This window comes from Capsicum annuum, chromosome 8 (genome assembly GCF_002878395.1).
Source record: "Capsicum annuum cultivar UCD-10X-F1 chromosome 8, UCD10Xv1.1, whole genome shotgun sequence".
Lineage (NCBI taxonomy): Eukaryota > Viridiplantae > Streptophyta > Magnoliopsida > Solanales > Solanaceae > Capsicum > Capsicum annuum.
The window spans coordinates 36,743,210-36,760,875 of record NC_061118.1 but is presented as its reverse complement, the minus strand read 5'-3'; the positions used below and the strand labels follow the sequence as shown (position 1 = coordinate 36,760,875).

At 31.2% G+C, this 17,666-nt stretch overlaps 1 protein-coding gene across 1 annotated transcript; it reads right to left on the bottom strand.

Annotated features, from left to right (window-relative positions):
• Positions 1–7,491: 7,491 nt before the first annotated feature.
• Positions 7,492–8,590, bottom strand: LOC107857232 (auxin-responsive protein SAUR36). The gene has a single exon (XM_016702164.2). The coding sequence runs from the start codon at positions 8,199–8,201 to the stop codon at positions 7,731–7,733; it is 471 nt and encodes a 156-aa protein (XP_016557650.2). The 5' UTR covers positions 8,202–8,590; the 3' UTR covers positions 7,492–7,730.
• Between the last annotated feature and the right edge of the window lie 9,076 nt (positions 8,591–17,666).

Here is a 17,666-nt window from a genome sequence, read left to right as displayed (position 1 = left end):
TTTATACCAAGCAATGCAAAGAAGATGAAGAGAGTGTTGGATCCTCATATCATGTTATGACCCAGAACTCTAACAAGTAGCAAGAGAAAGCTCGTGGATCAAACTCCGCAATTTCTTTAAAAAGCTCAAGCATTCAAATCAAGTTCATCAAGATTCAAGATCAAGTCCCTCAAATCAAGAAATCAAGTTCAAATTCAAGATCTAGCTCGAAGCCTTTGAATTTATATTTGAAAAGGCGAATCAGAGGATTCATAGAGATTGTAACACTCGCATTGAAATTTATAAATTAATTGTTGCAATATATTTTTTTGTCTTTATTATTTATTTTCGACCTCAAAAATTTTATTGTCCAATAAATTCTGGCACACCCAGTGGGACTCGAACCCACAGCTTGATTAGAAAGAGATCAAAGATCTGAAAAGTCCCAATAAATTCATGGGATATTCATAAAGATCAAAACCCTCTCTTTTTGATAATCAAATACATTAAGAAGACGAACCCTCCTTTCATGGAGATCAAATCCAAATGTTCCTATGTTCGAGAAATACGCCACTAACGACCCTCGAATTATGGAAAAATTCATATCCAAATCTCCATACATTTGAGAAATACGCCACTGACGGCCCTCGAATTACAGAGAAAAACAAAAGAGAAGAATCATGGGAGGAACAACTTTGTACCCCCATCGTTTATCAATAAAACTGTTGTTTTTTCATATTTTTATTTATAGTTGAAGTTTATTTTCCATGAATTAAATTGTGTTGGAAACAAATTGGCACACCCAGTGGGACCAAATCTGCCCTTCATCTCTTCTCTCATAAATCAAATATGCAAATTTGTAGCCGCAGGATCGTAAAGATGGAAGTGGCAATTCAAGACTCATCTTTGAGTTTCATCAAGTCTACACTTCAACAAGCCTTGAAGCAGGGGGTGTCGAGCCCTATTTTTATCTGAGGTTAAAACGACCACGACGTTATGGACTCTAAAAGAATGAAAATTTGCACAGAGTTACCACCGAATTTTTAAGAAAAATAAGGAAACCTGTTGAAGTATTAACATGCGATTAATGTTTTAGTCTGCGAAAAACCAATTGAGATTCTAGGTAAAGGTTCAAGTTATTCCGAAGGGAAGGGGTTTGGCATCCTTCAGAATCCACAAGTGTGGTACCTGGCTAGACTAAATTTTTTAAAGAGGGAGGAGGTATAAAAAATAATGTAGAAGTGTATGTATTAAATATAAAATAATATAAATGTTTAAAATTATGTAAAGATGTATGTATATTAAATATATAAATAAAACATGTTATTATAAAAAATGTAAAAAAATACATGTGAAAAGAAAAGTATTTTATGTTGTGTGAAAGAAAGTATATCCTTATATGTCATGAAGAGAAAGAGAAAAATAATGTTCTTTGTTTGATTAAAGTTTATGAAAAAGTAAAGATTTACTTTAACAAAAAGATCACAATGTCTATGATGTCAAGTATGTAAACTAATTTGATTAATTTAATTTATTAGTGTAAACGTTAACGACCTAAGATTGCATAAACGCGAGGTGAAGTTGTATAAAGAAAATCCGCTCAACACCCCAAAAATAAAGTTTTCACTATAATAATATTTGTACAAATATAAAAATACAATACAAAATTAAAAGGGCCTCTTTGAATGCAACTCTCGACGAGTAATTCAAATAACCTGTATAAACACTTGTAAAAATGTTAGTAATGAATAAATAATAATCAAAATAAATTGAACAAGTATGTATGTATATAAACATTTAAAAAGATATTTTTTTTGTTAAAAAGTGGGCTCAGATAATGTCATAACTGGAAAATGGTTGCTCAATTAATTGACCGTCTTAAATCGTCTTGCAACGAAGTGGTTGCTCAATTAATTGACCGTCCTAAATCGTCTTGCCAAGATGTGAATTGTAAAGTCTTGTGTTGTTATAAAGTTTCATCATAGCCCATAAAATATTTTTTATCACGTATTTGTACACGTAAAATTCGTCTTTTGTTTACGGTGGCCTCAAAATTAATAATACTTTTTTCATTGGTCAAATGTATAGTATCCATTTACTATCAGTGTAAATAAATGAAAAGGACAAAAATCGTCCAAAAATCACTCCAACAGCAGCAAACTCAAGGCAAAAAAAAAATAGTCAATAACAGTGATAATAAAATAGCAAAGCAAACAGAGACAAACACACTATCTAATTAATTCAAATATCCATCCAAACGACTTTGACCAGATCTGTGTAGTAAAAGAAAAATATTAGAGAAAAGGGGAGGCTCGTAGCTGTTTCTCGATGTTGGTAGCGGTTGTTGTAGTGGTTGATGGCGGCAGATCTGGGAAGAAATTCGATGCTTACCGGTCATCACCTCCGGCGAGCTTGCGGCGAGACGTAAAAGGAAAGCTTATAGCGTGGGGGGTGGTATTGTTGGGCGGCTGTTTCGGGGAAGAAAATCGTGCGGAGGTGGCGTGTGAAATCGGATGAACTGTTGGTATCTACGGAGAAGACGAAAGATTAAAATGGAAACTATGTAGTAGGCGTTTGTGTATATATATATATATATATGTGTGTGTGTGTGTGTGTGTGTGTGTGTGTGTGTGTGTGTGTGTCATTGCTGTTGATGGTAAAAAATGAAAAAAAAAAAAATAAAGGGTGTTTTTCTATGTATGCGTGTGTTTGTGTGTTTTTATATATATTTTTGTTTGTTTGTTTTTTGAAGAGAAAAATGAAATAAATAAAATATGCTTGTATATTTATGAATATGTGTGTGGGTTTGCAAAGAAAAAATGTTTATGAGTTGTAAAAAATAAATATAAGTGTATTTTGAAAGAGAGGAAAAAATGAACAAAAATGTGTGTCCAATATATGTCTTCCCACTGCCTATTTATACAAAAAATTGAGCACCCCTTTTATCCAATGGATAAAGGGGTGTCCTCTCTTTTTATAATAGAACACCCTTAGGTCCTTAAGTTATTGGCCAAGGGATTTTCATCCTTTTGACCAACGGACAAAGTAATTATTCAAAGGGTAGTGTCATTGAGTGGTCGTTGTCAGATGTGACAAGACAACACTGAGTGGTCATTGTCGGACGTGACAAGACATTATTATATAATCGTTGTCGGATGTGATAAGACATCGAATTGTTGTACTGCACAAAAATAATTGATCTAACTCAGCGTTTGCAGACTGTAAAATATAGATGTTGAATGAAAAAATGTAAAGAATATTAAAATTATTAAAGTATAATTAATTTAAAAATACTGTAAAAAAAAATATATATAACGTCATGTCGTGCACGTGCACAAATATTTTTAAAATAATAAATTGATAAGAATAAGAAAAATTATTAATAAATTATAAAGAGTAAAAAATCCTAAAGTAAGATGAAAATCAATAATTTGTTATCAATTGTAAAAAAATATTTAAAAGTTCTATTTTGTGCCCTTTAACGGTCAGGAAGCCTGAATACGTTATTTTTAAGCACGGAGAGCAAAAATTGGGTGTCAATAGGGGGCATTTGTAGACATTGAAATTTTGTAGACTCTACAAAAAGAGTTTAATTTTGGTTAGAGTTTTGGGGGCTAATTTATCCTAAATCTACCTTGATAGCTACTCAACCTAAACCCTAAATTATGCCTATATAAAGGGGGCAAATATCTCTTTAAAGAGGCATCTCCAGCATCACACAAATTCGTGGAATATTCACAAAGAGATCAAAGATCTAAAAAGTCCCAATAAATTCATGGGATATTCATAAAGATCAAAACTCTTTCTTCTTGATAATTAAATACATCAAGAAGACAAACCCTCCTTTCATGGAGATCAAACCCAAATGTTCCTACGTTCGAGAAATGCACCACTACGGCCCTCTAATTACAGAGAAATTCATATTCAAATCTACATACATTTGAGAAATACGTCACTGACGGCCCTCGAATTACGGAGAAAATCAAAAGAGAAGAATCAAGGGAGGAACAGATTTGTAACCCCATCGTTTATTAATAAAACTGTTGTTTTTTCATATTTTTTATTTGTGGTTGAAATTTATTTTTCATGAATTAAATTATATTGGAAACAAATTGACACGCCCAGTGGGACCAAATCTACCCTTCATCTCTTCTCTCATAAATCAGATCTGCAAATCTGTAGCCACCGCATAAAGATGAAAGCTCTATTGGTACTTCAAGACTCGTCATCAAATCTACACTTCGACAAGCCTTGAAGTAGGGGGAATTTGTAGACATCTAAAATTTGTGGACTTTTCAATAAGAATTCAAATTCTGTTAGAGTTGTAGAAGGCTACTTTACCCTAAATCTCGTCTATTTAAAGGGTAACATGTTCCCTAAAACAGGCATCTTGAATATCCCATAAACTGATGGGTATTCGTAAAAAAAATCGGGATCTCCAATATCCCACAAAATCATGGGATATTCATAAAGAGATCATCCTATGTTCGAGAATAAGTCACTAATGGCCCTTGAATTACGGAGAAAATCAAGAGAGAAGAATCAAGGGAGGAACAGGTTTGTAACCACAATCGTTTAACAATAAAAAATTCTTGTTTCTTCATATTTTTGTTTGTGGTTAAAATTTATTTTCCATGAACGAAAATTTGTTGCGAACAAATTCTCTTGTAGACATTGAAATTTTGTAAACTCTACAAAAAGAATTCAATTTTGGTTAGAGTTCTCGGGACTACTTTACCCTAAATCTAGCTTGATTGCTACTCAATCTAAACCCTAAATTATGCATATATAAAGGGGAGCAAATATCCCTTTAAAGGGACATCTCAAATATCCCACAAATTCACGGGATATCCACAATTTGTTGAAACCGATGAAAAATTAATTATCTTGTAATTGTTATCAATTAATTAAACCGATGTCTACACTATTATCAAAGATTTTTGTAATTGTTTTGTCTTTTATTTTTATGTCAAGTATTTCAAAGCCTGTTTGATTTCGTTCTTTTATTGATACCAATTACTTGTATGCAAAAATACCCTGAAGATGACGATTGTAGATTTCCAAAGAACATGGATATATTGATTCCACGTGACTAATGTTGTTGATACTAATCTAGCATATTGATTTTCTATTTCAATCTCTTCATTGCACTATACTTTTGTTTGTAGCGATTACTCACAATTTGTATGGTGAATTCAACAGACATGAAATGAGTCCACCGTAAAATCAATTATGGTAATAGTAAGAAAAATTTCTTGCTAGTTTACCTTTTTCTTTTGTTGCTACGTTAAAATAAAGTTATCATCTTTTAGTTTGTACTTTTTATTTGCTACCTACTTAATAATTTTATAAAATAGCTATAAAGTATATTTACATTCAGCTTTAAAATAATATATCTACAAAATTTCTGAATTTTCTTTAAAATTTTAATGGTTGGTTAGTTAAAAAAATATATTAAACTCTAAAACATATAACAAAATACAAATTCTTCTTCCGTTTATATATATTAAAAAAATATTTCTTTACAGAAAGACAAAATTCAAACGAAAAGAGTCGTGAATAAATTAACTAAAACAAATAATTAAAAAAAGAGAGCGCATAATGCAAATAAAGAAATACAATATATAACCAATAAGCAATTTCAATATAGATCAAATTAGAGTAAATTAAAAATCATAAATCATAAATCATGTTTTACAAAAAATGAAAAGGGAGAAAACCAAATTATACTTTTGAACAAAGTTTAAGCTTTGAAGTTTAAAACGAAAAGGTAAGCATCAATTATAGTATCGAATAAAAATGACAAAAATATGAATGAACCCCAAGTTTGAAGCTTTATTTCTTTAAATTTGACCTTAAATTTTCATTAATACTACTAATCACCGAGTGGGGGCTAATATTTTTCTAAGTAGCGGTTTGACCATGAAAATTATTTACAGTTTTCCAAAAAAATCATTTCATTTTAGTGAAAAAAGTGAAAACAAGATTTGTTTGGTCATGAAAATTTTAAATACAAATCCGAAATTGTGTTTAGAATTTACTTGTTTTCACTTTTTTTCACTCATACTTCTCTCACAAAAATTCGGAAACAACTTTAATTTATATTCATGGTCAAACACAACTCCAACTTCAGCTCCAAAAAATTATGATTTTCATGACTAAACTCGAAGCATACAACTTTTTCGTAGAAGTTAGAATTGAATAAAACAAGTGCCCCAAAAAATATCTACATGGCAGACGTTGACATGTACGATAATAAAAAAGATGAAAACTACATAATTTGAAAAAAAAATATTTTTGTTTTTCAATAAAAATGAATTCGTTGTATATACTCCTTCCCTTCCCTTCCCATTTAATGGGAAGATGAAGCTCTCTGAGAATGTCTTTCTCAAAGGATAAACATCAGACAGGGAAATCCATGACAATATTGTTGCGATTGCATTAAGCATCAAAAAATTTAGGCAAATTTGACTTGTACAATTTCTTAAAATACCATTTTGAAAAGATTAATTTTCCATCTTAACAGCTGGACTATTATTGTTATTATTATAGCAAATGTCCTAATTATTAATTTTCCAGCCACGCGCTATTATTTTTCTTAAAATTGCAACGTCAGCGTACAAAGGGTAATCCCTAGAGAGTAAAAAAATCAAGCATGAGGATTACACACATCGGGCTCACGAACATTATTACTAAATAAAAAGTTGACCAATAGCCACAAAATTTACTAACCATTATTACTGTTTGTTTACTGAATGAATTATGGTTTTCCTATACTTGAAATTGTTTTTAAAATTAACAGTCTATCAGAAATAATTTCTTTATTTTTCGAGATAAAAGTGAGATATAAGTACACAAAAAAGTCATTTTAATTATCTTAAAATTAGTCATGAGATTATAATTTCAGGACTAATATATCTCATATCAAAGATGAGATAAAGTAATCCCAAGACTAAATATGATATTAGATTTCATGTTTGATTGGTAATATAAATTTATCAACCATCAAACATAATGACAAATTTAGAATTTAAGGGTCGTAAGTGTTCGAAAGATTCGAACACGTATATTGATATCCGGAGCTTTAAAATTTTATTTGAAAATTAAAGCGACATCAATTTTTATACATTTTAAATAAAATTATAACTAATTTGTCTCAAAATTATAACTAATTTGTCTCGAACTTAACAGATGTCGAACCACCATTTTGAAGCTTAATATCAATTTTTATACATTTTTATACTTAATTTGTCTCGAATTTAATGAATATCGAAGCACAAAAAAAGTCATTTAATGAATATCGAAGCACAAAAAAGTCATATATCCACCTCTGATCAAACATGGTATAAAATCTAGTAACAACCTTCTTCCGAACGACTCTTTAATGCCTTCTTCAGGGGGATGTGTGTTAGTATTAACTTAATACCCCAGACAGGCAATTACCAAACTGAACACCAAAATAGACAAACATAAAACGGAAAGAAAGATCAGTTTTAAAGGTAAAAAAGAAAATGGTCAAGAAAAGCCATAGACATTAGATACAGGAAAGACATGGGAAGTTTCCTCTATATAACTGTACATCAATAAACTAATCTTACATCACAAATGAAACCTCCTAACACAAAAACAAACAAAAAAAAGTACTTCAAACATAAACTACAAAAATCACTTATAACAACTAATAATAATAATTATGGTCATCATCATGAATAATCCAAATGGTACTGCATGCATCATCACCACTTTCCGGGTCACCCGACCCGACCCTGTTGGATCCGGGTCTGAACACGCTCAAACTCCGAGATCCGACAAGGAATTGTTATACCACCCGGATGATTAAACCCATATTCTTCTTCAGCTTCTCTTAACAACTCACTAAACAAAGGATGATTAATATAAATTACAGGTACCAAAACTCTTTTATAATCACCATCTTTTTGACCCACGTAAACTGCCAAATGCCCTTTTGGTACCGGTACCGGGTCTGACCCGACATGCATGTAGCCCCGACCCGACCCGGAATACTGAGCCTTACTGCAAATAGCTTTTGCTCTCGTTTTCAGACGGTGGGTCCAGCTGAAGAGCCTGGAAATCGAATCTGTACACGAGTTCGGAAGTGGGTTCAGCCGGTGGTACCTCGCCGGCGAACGCCGTCGCCGGAACATGCATCGGAAGAGTGTAGTGACACGGTGTTTGAGCACGAAACCTCGGAATCTCCGCATGTTTGGTTTCTGTACTAGGAAAAGCTGAAAGAACTAGACAAGAATAATTTTTCACAAAAAAAAAAAGAATTTTTTTTTAAGAAAAAGGCCAGGGATTAGCTATGGACATAGCTAATCTGAAAAGGGTAAGGCAAATTTCAGAAAGAGAAATTGGTATATTGGACATAACTATTACTAAAATATAAGTCTTTCATCAGAAAATGATTAATTAATTAGTGGAGGAAAAATAAATGGGAGAAACTGAAGAAGAAAGTAAGGTGATTTATTAGTACTGTTTATATATTTTCTTCTTCTGTTTTTGGAGGAAGGTGAAAGAGAATTATGTGGAGTGTGTGAATTAGAGATGATATGATGAAGAGGTTGAAGCAGAGAGTTATTTATATATGGAAAATTGGGAAGAATCTGCGGCTAATTGTCACTAAAAAACAAGATAACAGAGTACATGTACGTATACTACGGAGAACCAGTACTAACTTTTTACCTTCTTTTGTTTTCTCAAGATAATATTCCTCTGTTTAAAAAAAATAAAAAATGATCTACCTTGACTTGACATAAAATTTAAAAAAATAAAGAAACTTTTAAATCTTTTAATCTTAAATTAAAATTATGCTAAATATATCAAAATATTTTTTAATCTTATAATCCTAAACATGTCAGGTAAAAAGTTGAAATTAAAGTATTACCAAAAAATAAAAAAAATTCTTTTTTGAGAAATAGATTAAAAAAAAAAAATATGTCATTTTTTTTTAAACTGAGGAAGTAAACTTTTTGCCTTTTTAATATGCTCCATCTTCACATATACGTAGAAATCTACTTTGGAAAATTAAGAAAATAATTTAATATTTCTTATGTATTTTTATTGTTATTGACTTTTGTTTTAATATGTTTGTCTTGAGCTTTTCTTTTTCAATTTGTTTCAATTTTTTTTCTTTTTTTTGTGTCTATTTCTCTTCTTTAATTTTAACTTTTCATGTTATATGTTTAAAATCACACAGAAAGTATTTTATACATCTTACTTTAACATTATAAAACTCCAAAGTTTTATCTATTTTTAAAAATTTTGTATTGAGTCAAAAATAAAAAAAAATAATTGCAACTAACAGTCTTTTTGGATGATGGTTTCCCATAGTATGGTATGATTATCATGAGAATCATATTTGTTTTGATTGTTTGCTAAAAGGGATGGTATAATATGATATTTTTTCATGGTTTAATAACAATGGAATCTATCAATTTCGTGAACCATTAATTTGATAATATGCCTTTTTTTTTTCAACTATGCCCTTATATAATTTTATTTAATTCTATTTTACCCTTATCAACAAAATACATGCTAACCCCGTAACAGTTGATTTAAAAAATAAATTTTTGTCACAAAATTCAAGAAAACCTCAATTCAAATAAAACCCACATTAAATTGCAAAACCTCAAACAATTGATTAAAAAAAAACAAAAATTTTATCAAAAAAGAATCAAGAAAAAAAATACAATCTGTACCTGTAAAACAACATTCAAGAAACAATTATTCCCAAGATTTTGTAATTCGGGAATCACCAAATAATTTGTTGAACTACTACTTTTGTGTGATGCCATGATGAGGTTTCTGAATTTGCTGCTATCTTTAATTGCAAAAATGAAACCATTAACAATACTGAGTAAAGTAGCAACAACTGAGATTTTAACTTTGACTCCATTAGCATAACCTAATGAGGATTAAATGCATGTTTGAATTTGTTTACAAGTGTACAAGAATAATCAATTTTCATAATTCTATTTTACCCTCATCAATGTAAGTCTCAACACTCTTCTTTGCCCTTTGGTTGTTGCTGTTGTTATCAGCACCAGCTGCACCGCTTCCTTTCGTAACTTCTTCCTTACCTTTGGTGGAATTGTAAGGTTAATTTCTATTACAGTTGAATTTTTTTGATTATTCATGAATCGTGATTAAGAAATTGATGATTAGGGACATTTTAGTAAGGTTTCTTGTGATTGAGAAATTGATGATTAGTTGAATTTTGGTGGTACCGTAAGATTTTTTTTTATTAATAAATTTTAATAAATTTAAAATTTTTAATAATTAGGGACATTTTAGTAAATTTACATGTTACCATACAGTACCATATCATCAAACCAAACAAAAAAACTATTATTAAACCACAGTGAACGATACAGTCCATCTAAACATGATATTGTACCATACTCTATTGTATCATACCATACCATACTGTACCATACATTATAAAATCATGGCAAACCACCATCCAAACAAAGGCTAAGGGAGGAAATAATGTTCATTTATGTAATGATATGTCATCTCAACCTAACTCAACCTCAAAATCTAACTCAAAGATTGTCAAACCTATATAAGTAAATCATCATTCCATTCCCAAATCAATATGAAATTTTTACCCACTCTAACAATTTATCAATGTATTCTTTTAAAAATATTAAATTTATTATGTTTTAGAAATAATATAATATATTTATCATTTTATTAATTATCAAATAAAAATGAATGGTGAGAGTATTTGAAAAAGTTAAGTATTTGAAGGGTTGCGTGATTATTTTTCATTGGGAGGTTACGGTTCATTGGGTGAATGCAGCAGTCACGTTATTGTCTTTGTTGTTGGTTCAAAGTTGGAGGCTTATGTAATGCAAATAATCTAAAGGGAATAAATAAAGGCTGAAGAAAATTAAATGTGAATCTTTATATCACAACTATTAAAAGCAAAATTATAGATATGTTTGAATTAAAAGGACCAATAAGGTGAGGAGGCGTAATAACTAGTAAGTGTGGGACGTTTTTCTTTAGCAAATTAAATATGTGAAGCCTTGTGGGCTACTGAGTAGTGATGCAAAAACTTGGCAGTTTCAACTTTGAATCCTTCAAGTTGTTCTTTCTTCTCCTCTTTGAGCTAACTTTTCTTAGTTAATGTTAAGTTGCACATCCATGAAATGACATAAATATGATCTCTTTATAGTATGAATTTAGATAAATTTTTTGCATGAGTTAATTTTAGACTCAATCCATTTCTTGAAATTGATTATTTGATAAAATTTAACTGATCAATCAAAGACAATCTACTGATTATTTTACTCAACAACGATCGAGGCAAATCATCTCGAACGCCTCAAATCTCACATGAACTAGGAACATATATATACTTGGAGAATGTTTCACGAGGACAATCTTTGTTAAGGTAACTACGACTAGACTTGATTTGTTACGTATCATTTGCTAAATCACCCACATGTTGAATCCACATTTTGATCAATACACTTTAATTAGCTTAATGAATTTCTATTATGTTTTAGAAAAAAAAAAAAAACATCAAGTAGAAGAGCTAAATAAGCAACTGAGGCATTCAAATAATATATATACCATTAGACAAATAAATAAGTACCAGCCATTTTGTTAGAACACCAAAAGATTTGACTTCTTCGTGAACTTCATAAAGAAGTGCAGTTGAGATATATATAACAACTAATTAGTGGTTACACACTACTATGTTTCTCCCTTTATTTATTCATTTCTCGTTTTAATTTATGTTAAGTCTAAGACATCAAAGCAGCAGTATTTATTAATTTAATAAATAAAATCATTTCTAGCCTAAATTATCCATACAAGTCAGAGATGCAAAAAAACAATGTGCAATTGGAGAGAATGGAAAAGAATAAAGTATCAATATAAAGCTTGATGATGAGAAATAATGTGATGTGTCTAAAGTCAGGTTATTGAATGAGACAATGACCACGTTTTTCATAATAATAAAATAAATTGAAAACGACTATTTACCATAATCGTTAATACGTGTACCTGTAAATTGTAACATTTGCAGGTCAAATTAGGACAGTGATTTTTCTCCACATGTGACTATTTGTCTTCAGATAGTTAAATACACAAGAGGTAGTTTTGTTTTCTAATTTTCTTCATCTACGGTTTGTTTTATTTGGAAATATTTCTTCTCAATTAATTTCTCTCTTTCTAATCAGATTTGTCAAACTGATTTGACATCATTTATTTTGATAAAAATAGTTATGCTGTTATAAAGGCGACGATATAGTTGCTCTTACACACTTACTCAATTTTTTGAGAAAAAGTTGAGGTTAATAATTAAGTTGTAAAGTTGTTTGATTATCTGAATTTTCATAGCATAAGTGAGAGCTTAATTTCTCATTCAATAGTTTTCTCCGCCATTTCTTTTCCTTTCCATACCCCAATATAATTATTTTTTTAAAGAGAGGTAATTTAGACTCGTCGTGGTGTTGAGACTAAACTTCTATATCTTCAAAAGTTAATCAATTTATTTGTTTCGATAATCACATTGTCTAAAGTTTGAATAATTAGAACAACTCAAATGGAAGCTAACCGGCCAAAATTATAATTGATATCACTTTTTTTTGGAAAGAAAAAAAAAGTTGCGATAAAGGTGGTGATGCAAGCGCTCCCACTTGATCATGGTCACCAATAGACATTATTTGGACAACACGATGGTGTCTTATCAAATTTTATAGAATTATATAGCTTTGAATGGCAGGTTATTTTAGCAATTGAATTTATATTTAACGGACTTAAGTTCTTTTAAGGCTTAGCATATATTTAGTTGGATTTATGATGTAAAAGTATAAATTTATGTCTCGCGAAAAGGTATTTGCTTGGAGGGGCAAAAAAATAAAGACCAATAAAAAATAGGGGCTAAAGTGTAAATGACTCATTTATAATGGTGTCAATTATGTCTCAAAAATTAATGGTCCACCTAAGGCTTTCAAAATTTTATAGATTAGGCTCAAGATAATTTGTATTGATCGATCTAATTCTTTAGCACGCCTAATATAACCTAAGATAATAGATTATAACTTTTTAGGCTCATTTGATAATTTGTATTGATCAATTTTGACAAACCAAATTTTTGTGCAATACGCTCATTTGATAATTCATGAATCATACGTATTTAAGTGCTCAATCTTCTGAAAGAGGAAGAGAGTTGAGGTCATTGGAACTCCTTGTTTATTTCGATAATCAATTGGTCTCCTTACAAAATGAGAACCAAGAGAGTTGACAAATTATAACAGATTAAATTGAACCGAATTGGTCAAATGTACAACTCTACCAACGGACGAACAAGCACCAATAAATTCATTTTTAAGAAATTGTACTTTAAGATATGTTCGATATGGAGAAAAATATTTTCATCTTACTGAACACACCTTTAATGATGTAAATTGCATTAACTCCACAGAGACAAATGGATACGTGTTTTATGTGAAGTCGCAGGTGGAGAATGCTTCAAGGTTTCTTTATTTTAAAGAAAAAAAAAATCAAGTTTTCTACAAATTAAAAGGCAAGAACTTGAAATTTTCTTTGTGTTGAAAATTTTCAATTTTTAATATATTTATGTTTTTTAAATATATAAAAGAAATAAGTTGCAAAGTACCCAAAAATTTGTCCGTACTCTACGTACTATTTTTGTACTTTTCTTTTGTTCAGTGAAGCTTTTGATAACAACGTGGGCCCCACTTATGGGCCACGTTAATCACGAATTAACGGAGAAACAGGCACTAATTGTGGTGGTGGGCCGGGTTTATTCGAAAATTCTGACATTGGAATAGCGCGATTGATTCAATCAATTTTGATAAATAGTTGGTGATAATCGTGTCAGATAATTTTGAGACACATTATTAATGAAGTAACACTAATTGTGATATAATTCATGCAAGAAACTCATACATCAAATAATCTAAATATAAAATTAAAATATTTTAAGTATATTTTTAACCGCTAACTCTAAATTATTAAGAGAAAATTATTTATTATACAACTATGTATCTCAACAAAGAGGCAAGTGGCAAATGATTCAGCATTATATTTGGACCCTTACTAAACATAACCTTTTAAAAACTCTATGGACTGTATCCAACTAGTAATTAGAGAGGTGGGGGGTACTAGTTAAAATAGTAAAAAGAAAGATAACAAGATTAGAGAAGAATCAAGTTATCAAATCTCTATTAGATTACGTTTGGAGAAAAAACAAATTCCGTAGATTATGTTGATTATTTAATCTTTTTGAGCATATCATGCATGTAAAAGTGAATTTTGTAGAATTAGGCCAAGAAGCCACATTTATGGACATCTTTCAATTTCAGTTATGTTGGAGAAAATAGAACCCCACCATCCACTAATGCAGACATACAAGTCCCCACTAGATTTTCAGTGACCCACAGATCACAAATTCGATATACGAGATACTTAATATATTAATTTAGTTATTGAATTTGTACGTAAAACTTAGCTAGCTAAATTCCTTACGGGTTCGTCATAAATCTGTTTGTACTATTTTGCATTTCGTTGAAGAGAAGCACATGATGAGGATTATTTCATTTCATGCAAATTGAAGAGTGTATATATACAGGGTCGGAGCTACCCTTTTGCGAGGGGTTTCATTCGAACTCTCTTCGATAGAAAATTATATTATTTATGTATGATTAAAATTACTTTTCCTGTGTATATAGTAGATGTTGAATCTCCTTAGCAAAATTTTTTATTCCGACTATATATATACATATATATATATATATATATATATATAACAACAACAAGAAAAAAAAAAACAGTGTATTCCCACACAGTGGGGTCTAGGGGTAAGATATGTACGCAGTCCATACCACTACCTCCGGAGAAGTAGCAAGACTGTTCTGATAGACCCCCGGCTCAAGATAAAGAATAATAACAAATTCATAATAAAAGCATGAAACAAGATAACACAACAAAAATAAGACATCCACACAGTAATACCCTAAACTAACGTACCAAAGGCACCCCCACCCCAATCCTCCCACACGCACTAGCCTTCTATCCTAATTCGCGTCCTCCACACCTTCCTATCTAGGGTCATGTCCTCGGTAAGTTATAACTGCTCCATGTCACATCTAATCACCTCTCTCCAATACTTCTTCGGCCTACCCCTATCCCGCCTGAAACCATCCAAAGCTAATATCTCACACCTATGAACTGGGGCATCCGTGCCCCTCCTCATCACATGCCCGAACCATCTCAGCCGAACTTCCCGCATCTTGTCCTCCACCGAAGCCACTCCAACATTCTCACGGACAGTCTCATTCCAAACCATATCACCCCTAGTAAGTCCACACATCCAACGTAACATCCGCATTGTTGGATTCGAAATTGAGAGGGCGTTATGCGGAAACTATTAGTTGCAAACTATAAGACGATAAATAAGATGACAACGAAAAACAATACTAAAAACATAATTTTATTATATGATTTTGTCAATTGGCCTACATATAAAACTTAATATTAAAAATAATATTAAAAAGCATAAAACTAATGAGAGAAAAAATCTCCCCCTAAACGAAACTCTTAAAAGACTACGTTGTGGATGCTATTGTGTTATGGTATGAGAAGGGGGTCTTCTATTTATAGATGTACAAAAACTTTCCTCTAAGAAAGAGATTAACCAAATATGGAAAAGAATTATATTTTTCTTTTAGGAAAAAATAAAAGTAATTATGGTTACTTTTGTTTTCCTTCCACGAAAAAATAAAATTTAAATATAGTAAGAAAATTAAGGCAAAACCCCTAACAAATCTCCCCCTTTTGGCTTGATTTTCTTCACTTGATCTGTCTTCTCTTCACATCTTTGATCTTTGTTCTTCACATAGTCTTCATCACTGCTGGCATGCTTAAAAATGGAGCTTTTAGGTTAATATATATTTGAGCCCATTTGGGTTAAAAAATCTTGGAGCCCTTTATAGGGTTAAAAGAAAGCTTTATTTTCAAATATGTAAACGCAGAATTGTTGAAAATATGATTGACAATCGTCTCCACATGTAGTTTTTGGACATATATCTTCATTATCATCAAATTGATTGCAGCTTTGTTCAACAATTGGACCAACGATGTATTGAACCATGGGCTCTGATACCACTTGTTGGGTTCGAAATCGAGAGGGCGTTATGCGGAAGCTATTAGTTGCAAACTATGAGACGATAAATAAGATGACAACGAAAAATAATACTAAAAACATAATTTTATTTTATGATTTGGCCAATTGGCCTACATATAAAACCTAATATTAAAAATAATATTAAAAAGCATAAAACTAATGAGAGAGAAAATCTCCCACTAAACGAAACTCTTAAAAGACTACATTGTGGATGCTATTGTGTTATGATATGAGAAGGAGGTCTGCTATTTATAGAAGTACAAAATCTTTCCTCTAAGAAAGAGGTTAGCCAAATATGAAAAAGAATTATATTCTCCTTTTAGAAAAAATAAAAGTAATTATGGTTACTTTTGTTTTCCTTTCAAGAAAAAATAAAATTTAAATATAGTAAGAAAATCAGGCAAAAACCCTAATACGCATTTCCACCACCTTCAATTTTTGAACATGAGAGTTTTTGACTGACCAACACTCCACTCCATACAGCATGGTCGGCCGGACTGCCACTCTCTCTATATATATTTGGCATACCTAAACCTGACATTTGATAGTAATGTAATTTGTCCAATTAGTAGGAACCAAATCACCAATGGCTAAGTTAGGCATACCCTTTCAATTATAATACATGAGATCTACAATCAGCAACTTGATTTGGCAAAGCATTCACAATTTGATTGGGTCTTCATGATGTCTAAATGCTGTGATATGAACACATATATGTATATTGTTCTATTAAATAACTACATAATCTTAGTCTTAGCAAATACTAAAACAAACTAATTTTAAAGAAAAATGTTGTATCAACGGCTTCTAAGCTTCTGCAATTTGAAAATAAAAGTAAATTAGTTGGGTGATAAATTTGGCCAATTACCCTTAAAATATTTATATGTTATATTTTTGAATATCTTAATTCTATGCAACAATTATCATATATATTATAATGAGAGATACTAAGTTGCTCAGATTCGGGTGCCGGTATCTGATACGGGTACGGATCTAGAGGTCGGATCCTTTACAGTCTCAATTTAATGATTCGGGGATATGAATTTAGGTATGCATGGGTGTGGGGATTCGGCGAAAAATAATTTAAATATCTAAACATAGAGTTACAACAACAACAAATCCAGTGTATTCCCACATAGTGGGGTCTGGGGAGGGTAAGATGTACGCAGTCCATACCTCTACCTCTAAAGAAGTAGAAAGGTTGTTTCCGATAGACCCCCGGCTCGAGACACGAAATACTACACAAATACATAGTAAAGCATGGAACAAGATGGCATAACATAAATACGACACCCACAAGTAATAGAAAACAGAGAAAAGTAAACAGATTCGTAATAAAGCATGAAACAAGGTATCATAACAAGAATAATACCCCCACCAAGTAATTCCCTACACTAGCGACCCAAACTGACCCTAGCCTTCTGCCCTAATTCGCGTCCTCCAGATCTTCCTATCTAGGGTCATGTTCTCAGTGAGCTGTAACTGCTCCATGTCCCGCCTA